General features: G+C 36.6%; 2 protein-coding genes across 4 annotated transcripts in view; one reads left to right on the top strand and one right to left on the bottom strand.

Moving 5' to 3' along the window:
• LOC150097026 (lipid scramblase CLPTM1L) overlaps positions 1-8,369 on the top strand; it is a 229,277-nt gene extending 220,908 nt beyond the window's left edge. For both annotated transcript variants that reach the window (XM_090408241.1, XM_090408242.1), the window contains exon 16: positions 4,064-8,369. In XM_090408241.1, coding sequence (XP_090264367.1) covers positions 4,064-4,142 — 79 coding nt within the window. In that variant the 3' untranslated portion in view covers positions 4,143-8,369. The remainder of the gene's footprint in view (positions 1-4,063) is intronic.
• Positions 8,370-16,444: 8,075 nt separating this feature from the next.
• Positions 16,445-25,805, bottom strand: part of LOC150097025 (CD109 antigen-like) — a 623,307-nt gene continuing 613,946 nt past the window's right edge. For both annotated transcript variants that reach the window (XM_090407831.1, XM_090407832.1), the window contains one exon: positions 16,445-17,082. In XM_090407831.1, the coding sequence (XP_090263957.1) occupies positions 16,904-17,082 (179 nt within the window). In that variant the 3' untranslated portion in view covers positions 16,445-16,903. The remainder of the gene's footprint in view (positions 17,083-25,805) is intronic.

Raw genomic sequence — 25,805 nt, 5'->3', positions numbered from 1 at the left:
GAAAATAAACCACAGCCCTACAATTCTGGTGTGGCCACATTTTTTCCAAACCTTCATCTGCATCTCCTCTGCCTGCCACTCTTCTGATGATGATGATCTACTAGTAGTTTCCCCATGATGATGCTGCTGCTTTAACCCCCCCCCCCCTGCATCCTTTCCCTCAAACTGTCTTAACTTATTTTTAAGATAAGAATATCCTAATTTAAATGAATAATTATGAATTTAGCAGTTTTCAAGTATTTTATTTGTTTATTTTTATTAAATAAATAAAATAATTTATTTAAATTAAAATTTTGGTTATGAATGTGTGTTTGATCTTGAGCAGTCTGCCTTACACCCTTATTTTTCCCATAAGCCCTGTTATTTATATTGCATAATTTTGCATTGCATGAGGATTTCTAGGATTAAATTGGTATATTGTATTATATGAGGACTGACTCTGCTGTAATGAACCAGAAACTAATAGAGATTAAAACTTTAAATTATAAACACCAAATTACACGATAACCAACAGTAATTAACTTTAATGAAATGAAAGTAGAGATTTTTCTACGGAAAAAAGAATTAATGAACATCAGTAATATATTGAATACATGATTCTAGTAGTAAGACTTATACGTTGGTTAGACATAACTGGTAATTAATTTACGGAATTAACAACGCATATAAAGTATATTAATTAAAGATAACTTTAATGAATCACTTCTATATTTCGGCAATGTCACATTGCCATCTTCAGGAACATAAAGATATGGTATGTGCACTAAGGAACTAACAAAGCAAATGAGGAAGAAAGTAAGAAACTAATTTTGTTCCTAAAGTCCTAATGGTGCCCTCTTGCGGGCTAATTTGGTAGTCTTGGCAGTTGGGCTGAAGTTCTCATAATGAAAGTCTCCCAAATTTGGGGCAGTTTCATGCACCCAAATTTGTTGAGGTTAGGAACGTTTTTTAGAGCTGCTGAAGATTCTTTGAATAATCTTTCGTATTTAAACTTGCTGCGATGGATTATTTTTGTTTTCTTCCAATGAATTTTATGGTGTGTATCTAAGGCATGGTCTGCCAGCCCAGAGCGGCTGTACTGGTGAAACAGGATGTAGTCTTGGTGTTCTGAAATCCTGATATTTGTTGTTCTGCCTGTTTGGCCAAAGTAGGACAATTTGCAGCTGCAAGGGACCTGGTATACACCAGGTAGGTCTAGGGGAAGTGGTTGGTCTTTGGTAGAGCGGATAAGGGATGCCAACTTTTTATATGGTCTGTAACAGGAAGTAAGGTCATATTTTTTGAGGATATTAGTTATTTTTTCAGAGGTGCCCTGGATGTAGGGGATAGTGATAGACTTGGTATAGTCTTTATTGTGGAGGGGGGGGGGGAGGGGGGTTGTGGTTTACAGGTTTTAGTATTTTTTGGATTTTAGCCATTGGCTAAGAAAGTGTTGAGGATGTGGTTTAGTTCCATAGTCAGGGACTTGTCATCTGAGCAGATTAATTTTGCCCTGTTATATAGTGTTTTTATCACCCCATATTGTTGTGAGGGGGGGGGGGGGATTGCTGGTGAATGTATCTGCCAGTGTGGGTGGGTTTTCTGTAAACAGAGAAAACCAAAGATCCATCAAGCTGGCGGGTGATTAAAGTGTCTAGGAAGGGGAGGGTGTTGTTTTCCTCTTTTTCTAAGGTGAACTGGACTCTGGGATGTTGGTTGTTTAAGTGTGTTAGGAAGGAATGGAGTGTGTCTGAACCATGTGGCCAAATAGCAAACACATCATCCACATAACGAAGCCAAATAGTGGGTTTTTGTGGGGTGGAGTTTAAGGCTTTCTCTTCAAATGTCTCCATAAAGAAATTGGCCCAGGGTGGGGAAAGTGGTGAACCCATGGCTGTCCCCTCTATCTGTTTGTAGAACTTTCCTTGCCAAACGAAATAGCCTGAGTTCATTGTGAACTGAAATAGGGCTGAGATATCGGGAGGAAACTTGGCTTGGATGAGCTCAAGGGTTTCTTTGAGTGGGACATTAGTGAATAGGGAGGAGACGTCAAAACTGACCATTATGTCAGTGTGTTGGAGTGTGAGGTTTTCTATACTAGCTTTAAAGTGGGCCGAGTTTTTTATGTGTGATGGTGTGTTGCCAGTGTAGTGTGTGAGCGTTTTGGCTAAATGTTTGGCTAATTTATATGTGGGGGAATCAATGCCATCCACTATGGGATGCAATGGCACATTTTGTTTATGTATTTTTGGGAGTCCATATAATCGGGGGGGGTCTAGAGTTATAAGGTTTAAGTTTGTTGGTGACTTCCACAGGCCAAGAAGTGACTTTCTTAAGGAGTCTGTGGATAGTTCTAATCTGAGAGCTGGTCGGATTATATTCAATGGGGAGGTAAGTAGTACGGTCTCGTATTAAAGAATTTAGCTTACCTTTGTAGTCTTTTTGATTGAGTACCACAGTGGCGCTTCCCTTATCAGCTTTGGTGATTACTATTTTTTTGTTGTTTTTTAATTCTTGTAGGGCTGTATATTCGTTTTTGGATAAGTTGGATTTTGGAGGTTTGGCTTTAGTGAGAACACCGACTACATCCAGTCTCACGTTGTTGGCGATATGGTTCGGCAGGTTGCGAATTCCACGCTCTATTTGGATCATGATTTCTTCAGCAGGTATCCTTTTAGGAGCTAGGGCGAAATTGTGACCACGTGAAAGTGCGGTGAGTGCTTCAGGCTTTAAAACTGCCGACGAGAGGTTGACTACTGTGTTAAGTGGTAGCTGGGGTACAGAAGTAGAAGTCTTTGTCAGGTTTTCGTATTTTTTCACGTGCCGACTACGTATTTTTTTGAATTCCTTTCTTGCCGATGTGCATGAGATATTATGAAGTATAGACCATAGATCAAGGCCGAGTGTGTTAGAAAGCTCTTCCTCTAGCGCCCGTAAGGTTTTGTTTTCGTCGGCAAGGAGAACGCACGTCGCGGTAATTTGTTCTCTTAACAGGGCGAAGCTAGTGCGGTTATAAATGCGTAGAGCTCTCTTCCAAGTAAAACGGTGCTTCAATTTGACACAGTTGGGGATCACTTTGTTATCCCGGCAGCGTTTTAGGAACATCAGACGATTTATTTGCCTCGATATCTTCAACCTCAATTTGCCGTATTGATGGGCCTTTCGTGCAATTGCATCTCCGTGGATGATCATGATTCTAGTAGTAAGACTTATACGTTGGTTAGACATAACTGGTAATTAATTTACGGAATTAACAACGCATATAAAGTATATTAATTAAAGATAACTTTAATGAATCACTTCTATATTTCCTTAGTGCACATACCATATCTTTATGTTCCTGAAGATGGCAATGTGACATTGCCGAAATATAGAAGTGATTCATTAAAGTTATCTTTAATTAATATACTTTATATGCGTTGTTAATTCCGTAAATTAATTACCAGTTATTGAATACATGAAACCTCAAAAGTCTGGTTTGGCACAACATGGTATTGACATTAACACCGTATCCAGTGGGATAAAGCTTGTCTTCTCCATAGAAGCAGGTTTAAATTTGAATGCCTTTTCAAAGAAAGTTGTGAAGCCATTTTATGTCAGCCAAATCTGAATCAGAACGATTCTCTGTCTCTCTCCCCGAAAAGTTGGGAGATTCTTATTTTATGTAACTATCAAAAATAGTTTTTAATAATATTATTAATATTAATTTCTAGCACATGGCAACTGTTTTTAATTAGTAAACCACCGACTGCTGTATATACCTTGTATTTTTGTTTCTTTGATTTGCTTATTTCTACACACTGATGATGTACCGTTTATTTTTAGTATGAAATATCTGTACTTTCATTTCATTAAAGTTAGTTACTGTTTTTTTATCTTGTAATTTGTTGTTTATAGTTCCACAGGTACCTTTAAAGATTAAAACCTTAAATTACCCACTCACACACACACACACACACACACACACACACACACACACACACACACACACACACACACACACACACACACACACACACACACACAGTGAAAATAAACTTTCAACATTAACATTAAACTGATTTTGTTATTATTTTTATTACAGGTTATATCCTGTGGATAGGACCAGAGTTAATGAGTTTGGAGAATCTTACGAAGTGAGTGAAAAGAGCAAGCAGGATTGAAATTTGACATCATCATTTTACAGTAATTATCTTTGGGTAATATGCTTGAGAAATGCATCCTAGATACTAAGGAAACAAAAGATCTGTGTACAGAATTATTTCATTGTTACAGATTAACAACCCCTTATTGAACTTCCTTCTTTGTAAACATTATTGATGTTATCAATAACATCAGTGTAACAAGTTGCTATTGACAAAACACATCTGGCACCATCTGTTTCAGAGTTCAGTGCCATCAAAAATATGAGTTGGCCACAGCACTCTTGAAATCATTTCATTACATGTGTGTTTTTCCTTTTCCACAAATGTATTTTAAAAAAGTTCATGTGCAGGCATTAAATAGGTATCTGATGAGCATTCTGTTCATCAACATTTAAGTTATAGATTCATTCTGCAATATTCTGAATCTATGGTAGCAAAACCAACAACAAGTATATATTTTTTCTAGATTTATTTTAAGGTAAAGTGCAAAATTCATTGCATAACAGTTCCTTCAAAAAAAAAAAAAAAATTGAGTTATGTAGAAAGTAGGAGAAATTTTAATATAATGAAATGAATCAATAATGAATTTTTGTAAAATTCTAAATAATTAATTAAAATAGTAGGTGTAAAATAGTTGAGAAAATATTTTTTTAGCGATAATGAAATTTGTCAATTTTAGATATTGAATTCGCATTTATCATTGAATAGACTGTTGAACCAGTCAAGCATTATTTCATTTTTGGTGCTACTTATGTGCTGAAAATAACTGTTGTGATATTTATTCAGTCTGCTATAGGATAAATGCTAACTGTAGTCAATAAAATGTCTTTCAAAGTAAGTTGCATGCTAAAGCTGCTATTTGTCAATTTTTGGGCTATTGATACTAAATTAATTTTTAACTTGTATTCCAAGAAAAATGATTTTATGACCTTCAGTTTTTTAAAGAAGAATCATATAGATGATCCTTCTTTAAAATAATAATTTGAAATATTTAATTTAATATAACTTAATTCTGTTTTTATTTTATATTTTAAATTGAATGGAAGAACATAGTCCAAATGGCAAACCCTAGCATAAACTAGGATTAAACTGTGAAAACAAGTTTTTTTTTTTAATGTACTGGGGTAGTGGGGGGGAGGAACACTTATATCTTGCAATTATATCTACTAATAAATTATTCATACATTTTATATAACTGTATAGGATAAACTTGTTTTGTCTGTAGAACATGGTCACTTTGTACATTCACTTTCACTAAATGTAAAAAGTGACTGAATTTGGTGTTCTTTATTTGATTCTTAAATGTATACTCAGGGGAAAAAATGTTTGTTAATATTATCCGTAGCACTAAATTATTAAATCGTTTTATTTATCAGTTTTTGATCATTGTTTGAACATGACATAAACTGTTACCTTCATATGTTACATTCATGTTCTATTTTTCAAATACAACATGAATGTTTAAATTTTAATTATCTTTATTAAAAAGAAAAGAAAAAGTAAGGCATAAGAATCTAAATGATTTTTATTGAGTACTTCCATAAATTCCTAGGGCTCATCACAGGATGATCATTTTATGTCATGTGATATCAGTTATGCTTTGTTTGAAGTAATTCGTCAAAATGCTAAAAATAATGAAATATAATCGCTTTTCAAGCATTATATTTTCATTCACTCACAGTGAGAAAAATCATTTCTTCACTCCCTTGCTAACTGCACAATTTCTCAATTTCCAGAGATGACCCTATTCTTTCCTCATCTACTATTGTTGGTCTGATTGGTCATGTGATTAGCCTATCTTCTCTCCAACCAACAGCTTGTGGGTTCAAATCTCACCATCAGCATGGATGTTTGTGATTATATTTAGGTGGGAGAGGAAGTTCATCACCCAGTATGAGACTACTGCCCTGCTTATTGGAAGCCTGGATTGACTTGAAAACGTTCCATATTTGCTCTCTAGGAAGTTTCTTCGCTATGTATAAAATGAATAACAATACCAAAAATACATATAAAATTAATAAAAAAAAAATTTAAAAAAATAGAAAAAAAACCATAATCCACCCATGGGTACAAATGTATTATAGGTTGGCAGATAACCTTTTGTGAATGGGAGCAATATTAAAAAAAAAAAAAAAATAGAGTTAAAAACACTGCCTCCACATGGCACCAGTGTGCTAGGTTCTGTAACCTCTCAAGATATGCCATATATATAAGTGTGTAATTTCCTTTTGCCTATTCTGTAAAATCTCTTCAAGCTTATATGTTTTTATCATATCTTCGATTCTCGTCGTGACAAGGGGAATCCTTATATGGGCTTTTTCAGCTAAAGGTGAGTTAGCCGATCTCATACAGTGGTAGCAGGGTTTTTTCTCCCAGAAACTTGCGTTTTTCATCCCGCGTACAGACAAATCGGCCTCCCGAACACGCTCAATTTATAAACAAAAAATACCGTTGTTGGTGATGATGGGTGATAGATGGCGTGGATGGTAGTAGTAGTATCATAGTTAAGAATTAAATAGTAGTAGAGAGAGGATGAGATGTATTTAGAGAAGTAAAGTAGTGTGCCCTCCCACGATGAGTCCTTGGACTTCCTAGAGGTGTCACGTAGTAATAATAATAATATCTTCTGAATAATCAACATTATAATCAACCTTTCATTGTTGTGATATCATTTTAGTTATCAGCCTCTATATTTACTCCAGTTAGTTTTATCTCAATGAAAACCAGTGACGACGTGTATAACAGTCCAGATCCCCATTATAACTTATTTGAATGTCAGAACACTATATAAAATCAAAATAAATCCATTAATTTATTTCATTTTTTGTTCATGATGTCATGTGTTAATAAGGCTTATAAATCCCTAATCCAGTAAAATTAAAAATTAAAATAAAATTAGATATAGCATTTCCCCTCTCATTTTTCATTTTATCATGAATCAAAATTATTCATTGTCATACCTAATTGCATTTCATGTAAAATGCATTTCCAGGAATATTTTTAAATCATAGCATACTTTTAAGATTTAAAAATCTTCCTGGAAGTCTTCTGCTTATATCTTGCTTAATAGTTTCCTTAAGAACCAACAAAAATCAAGAACTAGAAAGAAATCCAAGTGTAAATGCAGAAAGTGGATCTTTAATGATATTTCATCCCTTTTCTTTGTATGCCTGTAACATGTTTTCTACATGACCTCTCTAATTGTTATTTTTGACATCGTAAAACATTGGAAGTAATTGAAAACTACTTTTCATGCTACTTTTTCAAGCCACTTCCGATCTCCAATAAGTAGGCTTAATGGTCTCACAATGAGCAATAAAATTCATCTACCACCTAAAATGTTCACCAACATCAATGCTGATGGTGGGATTCAAACCCACAGCTGATTAGTTCGAGAGTTATTATACAATTATATCAGTTGCCAAAAAAGCTGATTGACTATATAGCCAATTAGAATTAACATGACAACATGAAATATCACAAGCAAGTACTGTATAAGCAAGCTGGGGAATGAGAAGCTTGCGTACTTGTTCTTTCAGGCATCACAGCATTTGTGATATATTTTAGTATAGTAGATAAACTTTTTGGTTAATTTTACTTTGTAATAAGTTATGTTTGTAATATTCCTCAAGAGTAGTAAAAAAGTTATCTTGAAGAAACTATAGATATATGATGTAAAGTGCCATGTTTCTTGGTTTGAGCAGAAAACCTGATTATCATTCTGAGTATTTAGTTGACTGCTCATTCAACTATATGTTCTTTTAAAATTCATTCAAAAGACAAGTAATTTTCCATGTGTTTCACATGCAAAATACTCAGATTATAGCTTGGCCATCAAAATACAAAAATTCTCGAGTACTGAAAAATAACTGTCAATTACCTTTAAAGATCATGTACGTGAAATAAATTTACAGATCCTACAGGTGTAGCAAAAACTGAGAAGGAATATTACACCGTAATGGTTGAATGGAAAGAATGTGCATGGCGCTTCATATTTCATTAAAGTTTTTTATATCGGGTTTTGAGGTACTGTTGAGGGTCGTGGTTACTGCTGCTTGAACAGAAATATGAAGCGCCAAGCACTACAGAATAATGGAATGATGTAATGTTTATATACTGTTGTATTGCATATGTTCTTGCTATTGCTCAAGGGAAAAAAAATAAATTTGTTTGTATAAAATTTTGTAGTATTTTTACATTTCATTCATTCATGTAGACTTTTGTGGGAAGACAGAGGAAATAAAGACTAAAGATGGATGCAATTTTTACATGATTGATTGATAGAATTTTGAAGGATATTTAATACAGACCATATTCTCACAAAATAAAATAAAGTAAAATGTTAAAAATTGAGAAATTAACCCCTTGTCAGGATGAGTTTATTATACTGTATGTTTTTTGGAGGGGAGCTGGGGGATTATAAACAAGTTACACCCTTTGTGCAAAAAGAAACTGAAATTTTGATAGAAAATAAAACACAGGCCAATTATAATTATTCATATCATAGGTATAATTTCTGGGAAAATTCCCATGTTACTCCTCTTAAACGGACTATAATAGCCGTAAAAATAATAAAAATATTCAAATCATTTATTTCAATCAATATGCTCTCCCTCAGCTTCGATACAGCGTTTGGTATGGTCAATTAATTCGTTAAATGAATTTTTTATATATCGGTTTTTGGGATACTGTTGGGGGTCGTGGTTACTGCTGCTTGAACGTTTTCAGTGGTGTCGTATCGCTTTCCTTTCATTGGCAAATGAAGTCGGGGGGGGGGGGGGGGGAGAGAAAGAAGCCACAGTGTGCTAAATCAGGTGAATATGGCGAGTCATCCAACACACAAACTTGGTTTTTGCTCAAAAACTATCTCGCAATGTTTGAACGATGAGATGGTGCATTATCATGCAAAAGTGACCAGCTGCCTACACAGGGCTGTCACCAGATCAGATTGCGCTATGAGGCAAACAATTAAATATCACTCCTGTTGGTTTATAAGACAAAAATATAAGAAAATCTCCAATTGCTATTTTGTTTTTATTACAAGAGAAACATTAGTGCAAAACAATCGCATAATAATATTAATTAAATATTTGTCTATGGGGGATATCGCACAATAAAACTGTTTACAAACTCTTCTAAATTTAAATTATGAGCTATGTCTTCCTCTGTTGATATAGTTGTTAGACCAACCAATCTTTCTTGGGTCATTGCTGTTCGCAAATAATTTTTAAACACAAGTAAAACCACAGTAATAGGTTTTATTTAATATATAAAAATTTTGACCCAAGTGTCTTAGGACATCGTCATTACACTTGAGAACAATACTAGGAATAACATACAGATAGGGTGCATGAATACAGTGGAATCCAAATGCATGCAGCAGCGCTTTCTAGCGTAAAAAAAAATACATTAGATTAAATTAAATTTAAAATTGAATTATTTTACACAATTTTGTATGACAATTTCACATACTTTAGGAATGGCAAGAACATCATTGCGGTTTAGATTGGGTCTGTGAAGTAGGGCTTCAGCACCTTCTTTATATAAACGTTCATGTTTGTATGAAGATCTGTGTAGAAGTTTGGTCTTTTCCCAGTGGATCCTATGGTTTGGATTTTCAACTCCGTGTTGGGAGAGGCCGGATTTCTGCTGCTTGATGAGACAAATGCGTTTAAGAATCGATCTGCCTGTCTGCCCAAAGTACGACAGTTTACAGGAGCATGGTACCTCGTACACACAGGTTGTAACAGAGTTGGGAGTTTGTCTTTAGGTGAAGGTAACAAGTTGTAGATCTGGTTGATGGGTTTGTAGGTCGCAGCAAGATTGTATTTTTTCATAATTTGAACTGATAGTTCAATCAATCAGCTAAAGCCTTTTTGTTCCCATATAGGAAGTAGGCAAGGCGTTTTAGCATTATCTAACTTTTGGTGACTGAGTGGGCAGTTCAGTCTCCACTGGTAGCCAATTGCTTAATTAGTGATAGCTGGCCCAAGCTATCACTATTTAATAGGTATGCAGTGAAGAGAATGGCACTACAAGTACTGCCACCTCGTGGTCCCTAACCCTAACACAATATATTTAATGTCTGAAATAGTGGGGGTTCTACGGTCGATTTTCTTGAGTTTACAGGAAGAAAAACCTGAGTTTCAGGGAGAAAAAACCGTTTGCCTGTGCCAGAGATAGACTAACTCCGGAACCAGTCGAAAAAAGGCTTAGAAAAATTTCCTCTAGTCGCTGACTAGTTTCGAAAGCAAGTCTTCCTTCGTGCAATCAAGCACTGTGGTGTGCAAACGCCACATCCACTGGGCTACTAGTTCATTAGTGACTTTGATACAAATTAATTTTTACTGAAAAAAAATGTAAACTTACTGTATTTAATAAGCCAATAATTAATAGCCACCCTGAGCCTGATGAGATCCTGCTAATTTTTCGATATCAGGTTCAATGTTGACAAACGAAGTCTCAAATTTTTTTAAAATATTTTTTTCAAGTTTATTTTTATTATATTACTAGTATTCATCCTGCATTCAGACAAATCGGCCTTCAGAACACATGCAATTTACAGAACAAAAATGCTGTTGTTGGTGTTGATTGGCGATAGATGACATTGATGGTAGTAGTGTCGTAATTGGAGAATTAAGTAGTAGTGAAGAGGATGAGATGTATTTAGCGAAGTAGAGTAGCGTGCCCTCCCACGATGAATCCTTGGACTCCCTGGAGGTATCTTGTAATAGTAATAATAATAATAATTATAAATAATTATGTGCTAAGCACAAAATCTAGGGCCTAGCTAAAGTGATTCTCTCTCTCTCTCTGGTTCAAAACATAACTGGATTTAATCTCTTTGCTCTTTCACATCACACATTTCAAAGTCACAAAATGTAATACACAGAATGTTAAACCATACTCATACGAAATGACTAAGCTGTGATGGCCAGGGCTGGCTCTACCGACGGTGCAACACATTCTTGACTCGCAAAAAACTTGCGGCCTTTTGTACAGGGCCAGCAAAATTGGCCCAAACTATATGAATGATAATCATAAATATTTCTTCACTGTTGAAGCCAGTCATTAGTTAAATTTCTACATAATAAAACTTCATTGTACTGTATATTTTTTAAAATCATAATCATTTAAAATAATGTAGTATTATGTTGTGTTTAATTGTCAGTGTTAATATCAGACCACTATTTCCAATTCCATTGTTGGCAGCGAGTTGACCTTGACCTGAGGGTAAATTTCAATTAATCATTATGATCGTTTGGTCCCACTGATTAATTGAAATAAATCATGAATATAGTTGTGCAGTGATTGTTAATAATACCTTTTGATACAGTTATTAGGATTTGGCTTCTAAAAACTAAAACAGTTAATGTACGAGTAGTACAATAGACAATAAGTGAAAGGGACCAAACCAAAAATTCTGGGCTCATGGCAAGTACTTCTAATTGCGATCCGAGTAATGTCGATATTAGTAACAATTGATTTTAATTACCCATGCAGATCTCTTACCTGTTTTAGCCCTAATGCTTTTAATTACCCATGCAAATTTCAGAACAAAATTCCACTGCTAAAGGGTTAATTGTCTCTTTCTGTAAAAAAATATAATTTATGATAATTTTTCATTAACTTTGAATTTTCATTAGCTAATCTACTATTCAGAATTTATGATCAGACATGTTGAAGCCTAGCTTAACATCATGCTTTTAAGACATCATTAAAAGAGTTTTTTTAGGGGGAGATGCAGCAAAATATGCTATTGCATGGGGCAACAAAATTCCTAGGGCCTGCTCTGGTGATGGCAACACTCAGCAGGCTGACTCGCAACGAAGACTTCATGTAATGAAGACTTGTTTAGAAAACTGTAAAGCCAACAGTTTACTTTCAGTATTTGCTCTACATAGATAACTTTATGAAACAGGGTAATTTTCCTGATAATTGTTTTCACTGAAGTACTGAGGTATGACAAGTTTCTTTTTTTGTAAAGAATGTTGAATTTTTTTATTATTATTATCCGAAGAAACCATGAAGTCAAACTCACCTGGAAGGTTCTTTTATGATACATACATACAGCTCATACTGTGCCTTAAACACACTCAAATTCCCTGCACCACGCTCTCAGGCACAGCATTCCAATCATTCACAACTGTGCATGCAAAAAAATCTGCTCACATCCTCTTTAGTTTCCAGGGATGACCTCTTTTCTCCACTGATCTCCCACTGTTTTCTGTAGAACCTCTCCAACATTGATCCTATAACAACCCCTTACTAACTTGTAGGTCTCCATCATATTTCTCCTCTTTCTCCTATCCACTAGACTCTGTAAATTGCATCTTCTCAATCTTTCCTCCTCATATTCAACATTCCAGAGGTCAGAAACTACCTTTCAGTCACCTCTGGATCTTTTCCAACATCTCTTTGTCCTTTTGAAAACCAGTAGACCAAATCTGGGCATAGTAGTCCATGTGTGGCCTAATCTAATCCTTATACAATGGAAGAATAATCTCTCTACTTCTACAAGTCGGTGTCCTCCACATCATTCCCAGAAGTTTTTGTGTTGTCTTCACAATTTTGGCAATGTATCCCCTAAATTTCAGATCCTTATCCACTGTCACCCCAAGATCTCTTATTTCCTCCACCTCTGACAATATATTCCCATGAAGCATAAATTCTGCATCCCATCTTTGCTTCCCAAGTTTTAAAACCTTACATTTTGCAACATTGAACTCACATCTCCATTCCCATGCCCAGTCACTCAATTTATTCAAGTCTTCTTGTAGGGAAACTCTGTACTCTTCATAGTTCTTCCCAACTTTGCATCATCTGTAAACCAATATACTTAATAAACAATTCGCCAATATACTTAATAAACAAGTTAAACAGTAATGGCCCTAACACAGACTCCTGAAGGCACACTACTAGTGATCTTCCTTTTAAGGGATATTGCTCCCCCATACACAACTTGCTGATACCTATCAGATAGCCAGTCTCTGATTGAATGCACTAATCTAATATCCAACCCATCCGTTATAGCTTGACTATCAACTTATGATGCAATAATCTATCGAAAGTCTTTTGCAAAATCTAAGTATATTACTGTGTATTCCTCTTCTCAGTCTAAGGAAGCAGCCACCTTCTTGTAATAAGTGATTAGATTACTAAATCATGACCTCCCTTTAGCAAATCCATGCTATCCATCAAAGATAATACCATTGTTGTCGACTCACTTCTGGATCCTAGTTCTCACCAACTTAACCACAACACCTGACACATAGATAGGCCTATAACTTTAATGCCTGGATTTTATCACCTCCCTAAATTTTATCACCTCCCACAATCTTGCCCTCCTTCCACTCCTTAGGAACTTGACCCAGTGCATGACTCATATTAAGAAAATATGTCAAGGTAGATGTCAACTCCCTGGCACATTCCTTTAGAATATGTAGCAATATATTATCAAGTGCCAAAGCCTTATTAACATCTAGTTTACTCAACTCCCCATACACCCTTGCTCGCTTACGGTCAATCTTTCCTCGCCATCATCAACTGTTCTCGATCTCTCCATGAAGTCACATTCACAAGATTGAATGACCTTTATGAATGCTCATTAAATATATCCACTATATCGTCCTCAACAGCTGTCTTTATATCATTTTCTCCAATCCTTCCGTAATCATTCTTTTTTTTTGCTGGCTACATATCAAAAGAACTCCCTAGGATTTATTTGGCCTCATTAGTTAACTCCTGCTCATAACTCACTTTTGCTACCAACCAAGTCATCCACCTTGCCTGGTCTTTGTAATCCTCATGGAATTGGTTATTACCACTTCTCCTATGCTGCCTCCATAATGCCCTTTTTCTCTGTAGCACATGCTTAATCTCTTTATTTTTCCATTTCACACCTACTTTATTTAACCTTCTGACCCATGGAATACATTTAGACATTTCTTCAAAATCCTCCAAGCTGCATTGATCTCTTTTCCAGCTAACTTCTCATTCCATGATACACCTGCAAACTGTCTCCTTAGCTCTTCGTAATCACCCCCCCCCCCCTTGTAGTTCCTCATATACCCTTTTATCACAGAAGTTCTCACACTGCTGGCAACAACCCAGGTAATCACTTCATGGTCACTCCCACCAATTGGTGGGTGATTGGGCACCTTATTTATAATTACATCCTCTGATGAGATGATCAAATCCAAGACCCTCAATCCTCGTGTGCCCTCTGTTACATACTCTGAGGTGGTTGTTCCTGAAAAACTGAAGAAACTCATTTTCTTTACTTCCAGTTGCTATCTCATCATCCCAGTCTATATTGTCATAATTAAAATCATGCATAACGATCACCATTTTCTTATCTGCTTGGCTAATTTGATTATACATTTCATGCTCACTATCCTCCACAATCCCAGGTCTATAACAACATCCAACTAAGTATTTCATTCTATTCACCTCTATTTCAACCATACTTCCTCAAAACCACTGGAACTATTTCCCTCTTGCATCTCTACTTTGTATGGACATAACGCTTTCTCTATCATCAATAGCAACCCCCCCCCCCCCACTCTTTTTACCCTTTCTATCCTTACAAAACAAGGTTTTGAGGATAATGGAAAAATTGCAGAAGCAAACTTGTAATGAATAAAACAAATTACCTATAGTATCAAAAGTATAAAACAGAAAGTGATTATCTAGATTAGTGATTACCTATACGAGGGCCAATATATGATGACTGGTAGTATCACAGGTCGCACACTAACTTAAATAAAAATAAACTCTGTATTTTTTCAAGGCAATAGTTATATGTATTGATTACTATATTTGATTGATTTAAATATGAATTATTAAATTAAACTTAATTACATATTTCTGTTTTTTTTTTTTTTTGTTTTTTTTTTACATGTAATACAACTTAATGAGAACACTGTGGGCATTCATGGGCGGCAACAAGTTTATCAAAGTCGATTTTCAATGATGATAACGATATTCGTAACAAATCCTGAAGGTGATTCCGTGTTGAGAATACAAATTATTTCCTCCATCAGAAATAATGAATATAACTAGTATATCAATCAGAAAATCTGTGGTCGAAACTAATAGCTAAATTGATAATATAATATATATAATTTAATATACGTGGGCTGTTCAATAAGTAATAAGACTAATTTTATGGCGAAACCACTCATCACAATATTAATTTCTGTGGAATAAAGAAATGTTGCTCTCTGTATTAACAAAAGAGGTTGATGGATGGCGTATACGGGCTGATGTGACTAAATGCAAACTCGTTTCGGCATGCCTACGAGGCATGACCAGTCTTCAAAATGGAAGCGTCCTTGGAACAGCGTTATGCGATTAAATTTTGTGTGCATTTGCAAAAATCAGCATCGGACACTTTTAACATGATACGCGAAGCTTTCCACGATGAAGCATTGTCGAGGGCAAGTGTTTTTCGCTGGCATAAAACTTTTAAGGAAGGCAAAATGTGGAAGATCTTGAATGTGAGGGAAGACCTTCAACGTCCATCACAGAGACAATGATCAACACAGCAGCGATTATCATCAAGCAGCACATCAAAAGGAAGCGTCCATTGCTGAAGAATGGCTTCTTATTGCACCACGATAATGCATGGCCACATATTGCTGATTGTTTAGTGGACGTTTTGCAGAAGAACAACACAGATATCCTACCACACCTTCCATACAGTCCTGATCTCGCACCGTGCGATTTCTGGCTGTTTCCTCAGCTCAAGAAACCACTAAGAGGCCGCCATATCGAAAGCAACAAAGCATGTGTAAAAGCTGCGGAGACGGTTGTGAAAGAACTCTCAAAAAATGGACTCTCACGTGTTTAAGAAGTGGACGCAACGTTGGGACAAATGCATCGCATCTCACAGTAGTTACTTCGAAAAAGACTATGTAAAATGACGATTAAAGGTAATCTGTTTTCTGTATAAATATAGTCTTATTACTTATTGAACAGCCTACGTAGTTTTTATCCTGCTGCAGGCCGCACAAAATCACGTTATGGGCCTGCATGTGGCCCTGCTGTTGGCCACCTATGATCTAGATCATGTGGTAAATGAGCCATTGAGGGATGGAAGGAGGGTTTATTAATCATTCCAGTAAACCTATGGTCCTATTCATTGGTATAAAATGAATATGTGTATGGGAGTGTTGTATATAACAACTAATATAACTGCTGCTGAGTGAGAAGCATTTTATGAATTATTTGAACAATGAATTTGAACATTTTATGAATTATTTGTTGACAATGTGTGCATGATTAAAAAAACATTAATTAGAAACAGTGCATTATTTCATATATATTTATCTTACAGCATTTAAACTCTTATATACAGAATATATATATAAATAACAACATATAACAACAATTTTACACAAAATTCATGTATATAATAACAAATTCTTAACATTTATAAAAAGTCGGCTTCTAAAAAAACATGGAAAACCACAGGAAAAAATCAACAAGTTCATTTATAGCGAAGTTCACAGAGTTTACCAAGTACAATTATCTTGGTTTATGCAAACTTTCTTTAAACAGTCAAGTCTCTAAAATCCTGAAGCAAACAGTATATCTAGAATGCATGTTATTCCTTGTTATCTTAACGTGCCATAATTCAACATTCCATGTGAAGATATACGCTATAGAATTGCCAATCCAATATGTACATGAAAAATTTATTCATAGCTTTCACTTCATGTGACAATGACTCAGTAGATACTACTGGTAAAATTTATCACTATGCTTTTCATAATTTATTGAATTCCCTTGAGAAGATAATATATGGCAGCTATTCCATATAGAGACCAAAATACTGCAGGTCTAACAGCAGTGCTGAAGTGTGGACAATATGGACACTGATAGGATCCGCATACTTCACAAATATTCAGCACGAAGAGATCGTATGTTTCATAAATGATTTCCTTGAAGCGTTCTGTAAAAAGAAAAATGAAGGACATTTAGAATGTGATAAAAGTAACTTAATATAAAAATTATGAAAAAATGTAAATATTACACACAGGAATGTCCCTTAGCTATTAGCAAAGTAGGCTTGTTAGTTAGGGGACATTAGTGCCTACTCGGCTGTGACAAGTCAGGCAGGCCTAGTATTGTTTATTATGAAGGAAGGCATGACTCTGTGAAGGGAAGGCCATATTGTGATAGTTCAGTTGGATAAGGGAAATAGCTACACCATGATATTGTTATACTTTACAAATGCATTTGACAGGATACCACATAAAACCTACTAAAGTTGGAGCAAATGGGGATGGACATGCAGCTGACGACATGGATAAAAAACAGCTATGGGCAGACATCACAGAGTATATGGCCGAACTGAATCAAAAAGCAGATAACCAGTGGCATATCACAGAGATTTGCATTATTTGGGCATATCTCTACAATATGCCCAAGTGTTGTAGTTCAATTTACATGGTCATAATACTGAGAATGATTTTAAGAGGAATATCCAGTTGTTTGCCAATGGGGATAAAATGGGGAGGACAAATATTAATAAAGATGATCTGAATAGACTGACAGTGTGGCAAGAGATGGTTGTCAGTTTGATATGGCCAAATGTAAAATTGTACACTTTAGGCTTAAGAGATGTATTGATTGTAAAGAATGTACAGATTATATTGGATTCCACTATATCATGATTATTATTATTATCCAGGCCTCCATGGAGTCAAAAGACTCATCGTGGGAGGTTGTTTTTAGGAAACACAAAGTTTATCATACCACACCTTGAACCCATTGACCGTTCCCACTCCAGCCACTCTCTCAGGCAATGCATTCCGAGGTTCAGCCACCCACCATGCAAAGAAACTACTCCTTACCCTCTTGCACACAGCCTCCTTTTGTAACTTCCAGGGAGGCCCCTTGTCATCGCCCCTTCCCATCGTTGCACCGAGTGAAAGAACTTTCCAATGTCTACCCTATAACTGCCTCTCAACAGTTTAAAAGTCTAGATCATATCACTTCTCCTTCTTCTATTCACTAAACTCTGCAGTCCACATTCCCTCAGTCGATCCTCATAACTCATATTGTACAGTCCTGAAACCATCTTTGTTATCCGCCTCTGTACCCTTTCCACAGTCAATTTATCCTCTTCAAATACTGGGGACCAAATCTGAGAACAAGTCTAAATGTGATCTGATCAGGGCCTTATACAATGGAATGATAACTCTTTTATCTCTGCAGGTCAGCATCCTTCTCAGTATTGCAACAATCCTCTGAGTTACCCTCACTACCTTTGCAATCTTCTTCTTTCACTACCTGTTATTCCCACTTCCTATGCAGGGCCCACGTGTTACTTAGCTGCAACTACTTGTTAGTACCACTCCCAACCAACCTGTCACCTAGTCTGCCACAGGGGGGGGGGGGGGTATGTATGTTTTTGGCTGTAGAAGCGTATGTTCACGGGACCAGTTTGCCTGCTTGCAGGATGAAAAGCACCAGATAAACTGGCGGAAAAAAACCCTACTGCCCGTGCCCAAGACCAGTTAACTTGGCTATATCCGAGGAAGATACTCAAGTTCCTCACATTCCTCAAGGAGTGTCCCAGGTTCGACAGGAATCGAACCTGGGACATTCCTTTCCCAGGCATATGGTTGCAAAGTGCAAAGCCACTAGGCTAACCGTGCGGACCCTCACCACCTTTGCAATATGCTCCCTGAATTTCAGTTTTCTAACAATCATCATCCCCCCCCCCCCCCAAGATCTCTTGTCTCCCATACCTCCTCCAGTATCGCTCCTCCAATCGACTATGCATCCTCCCATCGATGGATCCCAAACCTCCAGACCATTGAACCGATACCCCATTCATTTGCCCACTGTCTAGTTTAATCAAATTCTCTTGCAGGGCTGCCACATTTGCACTATTACTGATAACCCTTCCCGGCTTCACATCATCAGCAAACAACTGAATTTCCCCTTTCAATCCATTAACAATATCATTGATATAAAGGTTGAACAATACAGGTCCCAGTACTGATCCCTGTGGAACCCCACTTGTAACCTTCTGCTTCCTTGATATTGCCCTACCATACACAACTCTCTGATACCTATCAGTCAGCCAATCCTGAATCCATTTGACTAATCCGACATTTAAACCCATCTACTGCAACTTAAATATCAGCTTATCATGTGGCACCCTGTCAAATGCCTTTGCAAAATCCAAAAAAATGCAGCATATATGTCTTTCCCTCATCAACTGCTCTTGTCACTTGATTATAAAAGGCGATCATATTACTAAAGCAAGGTGCCCCTTAACAAATCCATGTTGATTCTCACAGATAACATTACTCTCATCTGCCCAATGCTGTATATAGTCCCTCACTAATTTCTCCAAGACCTTAACAACTACTGATGACACAAACAGGCCTATAATTAGATACTTCCAGTCTGCTACCGCCCTTATGCAGCGGCACTATCTTACCTTCCTTCCATTCCCACAGCCAGACTTTTATTGAAAAGCCAAGTCAACAGAGCTGTCAGTGCTTTAGCGCATTCTCTCAAAACCCGTGGTGAAATACCATCCAGTCCAACAGCTTTACTGGTATCCAGAGTACTCAGTATTTGGAACACACTCTCCTCTTGCACCTCTAAACCCTGAACCTGCCCTATCCCTCTAGTATTAAAACCTCCTCCAGGATGAAATACTCCAATAAAGTGCTCATTGAACAACTCCACTATGTCCTCTGCATCAGTCACCCTATTCCCATTTTTATCCTGCAATGTCATTCTTCCACAATCGTTTCTCCGGCTACATAGCTAAAAAATTCCCTAGGATTTTCTTTGGATCTTAGTACCAATCTCTTCTCATATTCCAGTTGCCTTCCTCACCATTCTGGTCACTCTCCTGGCCTGTATCTTATATTCTTTGTGTAGCTGTCCTCCACCCCTCTCCTTATATATCTTCCATAATCTCTTTTTCAACTACAGTTCCTATGGGCAATTCAATAAATCCTATATATATCTTCCATAATCTCTTTTTCAACTGCAGTTCCTATGGGCAATCCAATAAATCCTATAGGAAACTAATGCATCCAGGAATCTTGGATGATGATACACAGGAAGCTTTTTTAATTTAATTCATCTCCCGCTCCTAAAGAGTTGTGAATCTATGGTTCATTAGTATCATGGGCAAGCTAAGGATATTTTTAATCATCATTAATGTTTATTTATATTTACACGTTCCATAAACCCTGCTCTAGATCTCAAACATGAAACTTTTTAAACTACTTTAGGCCTCCAATAAATGGGACAGTGGTTGCCTACTGAGTGACAAAATTCATTTCCTACCTAAAGATAATTATAAACCTCCCAACCATTGTGGGATTCAAACCTACAGCCTGTTGGTGGGAGAGCTGGAGGCCAGCAAGTTGACTGAGTTTTCAGAAAACATTACAAAGCTCAAAGGATCATATGGATTTAAGAAACTTACTGACAGGCTACTGTAATAATAATAATAATGAAGTTATTATAAAGCTGTATAAGGCTTTGATATCATTGGTGCAGTCTCATCCACTAACAACATCAGAGTCCAACAGGAATGTGGGCTTGACCTTCTGGAGGACAGATGAAAATTTGCCACCATAAAATTCATTAATAATATCAAAGCTGCCAAAGCAATCATATCTCCCTAAAAACTTATGAACATTAGAATCAAAAATGCAGACTTCACAGATCATCAACTTGCAATATGATGACACTATCAGAAAGGAAATAGGTCTTGATCAGGTAACATAAACAAAGAACCTCTATTTTCCACTCCTTCTCCAAATACCTCCATCAATCTAAACCTTACCAAACTCTATACAAAAAAAATAATCAAAAAAGATCAAAAGAAAAAGGCCTAAATACTATCAACTTCTTTCATCCTCCAAACAGGTTATTTGTTATACCAATGGATTGTCAGACACCAATATGATTAATTGGGGTGCTGGTGTTCTCCTTCTACTCCTGAAAGGTGAAAAACTTTCAATAAAAGTTGGATCTGGGAGAAGCTTCCAATTTTACCAGTGAACTTTATGCAATAAATAAAGCACTCAAAGCCTACTTAAAATTATCACCATCTCAGCAATCAGAGGGAATTATAATTTACAATGACTCGAGATCAGCTATGGAGGCAATCAAAAATGGCAATACCAAGCTCACCCAAGACACCCATAAACTCTTAAATGAACTAAAGTGTTTAGGAAAAAGTTGCATTTTATAATGGATTCCTGCTGATGTTGGCATTGATTACAATGAAGCAGCTGATAAATTAGCAGAAGAGGCCAGAGAACTCAACCAAGAAACTGACATGATAACTCTTGCTGATGCTAACGCACTAGCAAAAGTTAAACTAATTCCACTGAAATCAGTGAGACAACATCAAAATCCCGAAATCAATGCTGACAGAAAGACCTCCCTCCACCATGATAGCAAGACTACGAACAGGACATTATAGAGGAATGAAGATCAATACAGATGATATGAGAACATATGGAAACTGCAACAACTGCCCTAATACTGAACTGACACCCACTCACATTTTACCTCCAGCAATTAAGCAGCCTTGCAAGCAATAGACCCTAATCCTGAACAACAGTTCTATACAAACAAAATCATTGACATAGCCAAAGCAGTCCAAGGAGCACATGGAAACATCTGAGACTCTTCAAAGGACAAGACAACAACAAATGACTACATCTGATTATTATGCAGAGATTTAGTTGCCTGGGTTTCCTGGGATGTGGAAGGGTGGCCATGATTCAGAGGTGAGTTACCAAAACGTTAGTGCTTCCTATGAGCATAGACTGAAGATTTCTGAGTTGACAAAGTTTAGCTTTTCGTGTCCGCATTCTTTCGGTCATTACCCAACTCTCATGACCATAGGTGCTCACCCTAAGTTATATTGATTTATAAGAAAATTATTTTAAATAGCAGTTTATATTGTTTGAAATCATAATTGAACTCATAATCATAGCTGGCTGTCTTCAATACAGTCTATGTCCCCATCCTCACCTATGGTCATGAGAGTTGGGTAATGACCGAAAGAATGCAGACACAAATCCAAGCGGCTGAAATGAGGTTCCTTCAAAGGTTTGCGGGGCTGACAAGACTCGACAAAGTCAGAAGCTCTGCAATTTGGAAAACCCTCAATACTCAACTGCTGCTGCTTCATGTTGTGAGATCACAGTTACATTGGTATGGGCACCTGGTCAGAATGCCACAAGAGAAGCTCCCTCAACAGGCCCTCTTTGCCAAGCCAGAGGGTGGAAGGCCAAGGACTCGCTGTATAGATTATATTCAAAACCTTGGGTGGACACGTTTGGGAATCCCACCAGAACACCTGAGTTTGGTGGCAGAGGATCGTGACCATTGGAAGTTCCTCTTGCAGCTGTTGCCCCCACAATCCAATTAGGAAAGGTGGGCCTTGAAGATGTATGTATCATAATTGAAACCATTATGACTGACCTTATAATATAAGCAATAATCATTTGTTATGATTAAGCATTAAAATAAATTTGAACATTTTTTTTAAAACTATACATAAGGTAGTTATCATCACTGTTTATATGGAACTTCAGCCCTTTCTTCTCTCAGGCAGTGTCTGCATGTGGAAACTTGCCCTACCATATTATTATTATTATTTCGGGCAACTCCAGGGAGTCCTTAGACTCATCGAGGGAGGCCCTAAACATCATGTCCACACAACTATATGACATTCTCACAGTATCTATCATACCTTGCCTTGAACTCGCTCACTGTCATAGCACCCACAACAGACTCTGGCAACTTATTCCATTCATTTACCACTCTAAAAGTAAAGAACCCAGCTCTAACACCCCTGCTAACCACACTCTTGCCCAGCTTCCATACGTGTCCCCTAGTTCTCCCACCACCAGTCCTGATCTCAAAAATATCCTCTGAATTAATCCTATAGAATCCCTTTAGCAATTTGAATGTCTCAATCATATCTCCCCTTTTCCGCCTATCAACTAGTTTCTGCAACCCACAAATCTTCAACCTGTTCTCATATGGTTCATTCCATAGACCTGCTATTATCTTAATCACTCACCTCTGGATCCTCTCCACCTCCTCCCCATCAAGAAGGAACCGAGGTGACCAAATCTGGGCACAGTAGTCGAGATGAGGTCTTATCAAGGCTCGGTACAGAGGTACAATAACTTGCTTGTCTCTGCTCGTCAAGGTATTTTTCAACAACCAAGTGAGTTGATGAGCTGATTTAGCTACTTTTGCAATGTGCCCCCTAAACTTCATCTCCCTATCCACCAACACTCCCAAATCCCTGGCCTCATCAATCTTCTGGAGTACAGTTCCACCAATGTGGTATACTGCTGCTAATCTTTTCACCCCAAAATGCATAACCTTACATTTTGTCACATTAAATTGACATCCATTCTCCTTAGCCCAGAACTCCAATCTATTTGAGTCATCCTGCAAGATTTTGACATCTTCTGCATTCACTATCGCCCTACTTTAATTATGTGTTGAACAGGTGCCTTTTTCATAAAGTTTATGATAATTATTATCATTTATTATTTCATGATACCTCCAAGAAGTCCAAAGACTCATTGAGGGAGGGCATCTACTCAACAACTCTCAATCTCCACCACTTTCACTAGCTACACCAAACCACTGCTACCATCATCTATACCAATGCCATCTAATGCCCACCACCAACTAGTATGTTTTTGTTTGTAAATTTCATGTGTTCTGAAGGTCAATTTGTTTGTATGCAGGATGAAAAATCCAAGTTTGCAGGAGGAAAAAACCCTTCTATCTCTGTATGTGATTGGCTAACTCACCTTTTATTGAAAAATTTCTATATAAAGATTCTTCTCATCATGAGAAGAATTGAACTTAGGCCTTTTCCAATTGAAGGGCGTGATGTACCATCATTCTTCTAATTTCACTATGGAGGTGCTCAGTTATTATTGCATGTCAGGAGCAACTTTTTAGGTAGAAATTAATTTAGAAAATTAGCATTTGTGAGTTGTCTTAACCATGCTACCAGCCAAGACATCTATAGACGTCAAGGTTATCATGGATGTGAAGTGCATATTAAAATTGTAATACCATTGCTATTACATTGAAATATATGATGGATACGAAGCATATTAGGATTTGTATTTTATCCATAATAGCTGGTTAGGTGGTTAATAATATTGAAAATCTCAAATGCAATTCAAACTGATTTACAGTTATATATATAAATTATAGTTTTATATGATTTCCCCCACTAAAGGTTAAGGTTAAAGGTTATTATATAACCTTTAACCTTAAAAGGTTATTATATAACCTTTTAACTTTATTTATATGTACACACACAGACACACATGCACACACACACACACATACATACATATATATATATATATATATATATATATATATATATATATATATATATATATATATATTTACATAGTAATTAACTCAGTTAAATGACATGTTTATAATTGACTTAAACACAGAGAAAAAAAATATATGAGATTTAATACGGTTTTCACTACTACTTTCATCAGAAATGCTGACTTCATCAGGTGAAAACAGTACCATGGAGAAAACAACATCTTAAAAATATATTGTACTTTAAGAAATACAGAGTTTAGAAAAAGTAGTAGCAACGTTTGAAATAGAGACCAAGAGTTAGTTCTGGCATGAAGCACGTTGCATGTGAATGACATCACGAGATCACATCGTACAGGTATCATCCAAAACTGGATGACACCTGTATGATGTGCAGTGTCAAGAGCAATTTCTTTGGATTCCAAGATACGATTCTCTAATTCATTGGAGCATTTATGGATATCTGGAGTCAAGTTCCAATCTATTTGAAGTTGTCGTGCTTCAACATTAGTATTGGCCAAGAATAAAACGTGGCTGGATAGGACACCAGCATGGCCTATGTTATAAGAAATGTCACGTTGGTGTTCTTCTAGGTGGAGAGAGAGAGAGACGGACTTTTCTGTCTGGCCATAATATAGTTTGCCGCAACTGCAAATATTTTCTATACTCCTGGGAACTGAAGAAGATTGTGTTTTACTTTAGGTTGACTGAGGCAAGATCGGAGTTTTGGAAAGGTGGAGAAATATGTTTTAACATTAAATTTCTTCAGGATTTTCACCAGTTTAGGAGATAGTGAACTTATATATGGTAAGGAGATGTAGGCTGTTGGGTTTGAGTTATCTTCATTACCATGTTAATTATGTACGCTAAGATGATTATAGATACTTTTAGGAGAGTAACTGTTATTTAAGAAAGTCCTTTTGAGGTGACTAAGTTCTTGTTGAAGTTCCTCTTCTTCTGACAACAAGGATCTTGCCCAATGAGCTAGTGTGCAAATAATTCCTAATTTCTGAAGGGGGGGGGCTAGTAGTGAGATGAAGCATGTAGGTATCTATCGGTGTGTGTTGGCTTTCTAAAGATAAAAATCTTGAGACCATCCGTTGTTCTAGAAAGTTTTATATTTAGAAAAGCTAAAACACCATTAACTTCTGGTTTGGAGGTGAAGTTTATATTTTGATGAAAATTGTTTAAATGATCCAGAAAAGTTCTGAAAGTTTTCTGAGCCATGCTCCCAAATTAGAAAAATGTCGTCCATGTTACATAGCCTGATTTTGGGTTTCAGTGTCGCTGAGG

This window comes from Typopeltis vanoorti, chromosome 18 (assembly GCF_054136105.1).
Source record: "Typopeltis vanoorti isolate ZY-2024b chromosome 18, IOZ_Tvanoo_1.0, whole genome shotgun sequence".
NCBI classification, from domain to species: Eukaryota; Metazoa; Arthropoda; class Arachnida; order Uropygi; family Thelyphonidae; genus Typopeltis; species Typopeltis vanoorti.
Note: the sequence above shows the minus strand (reverse complement) of the source record. Positions and strands in the feature narration are given on the sequence as shown.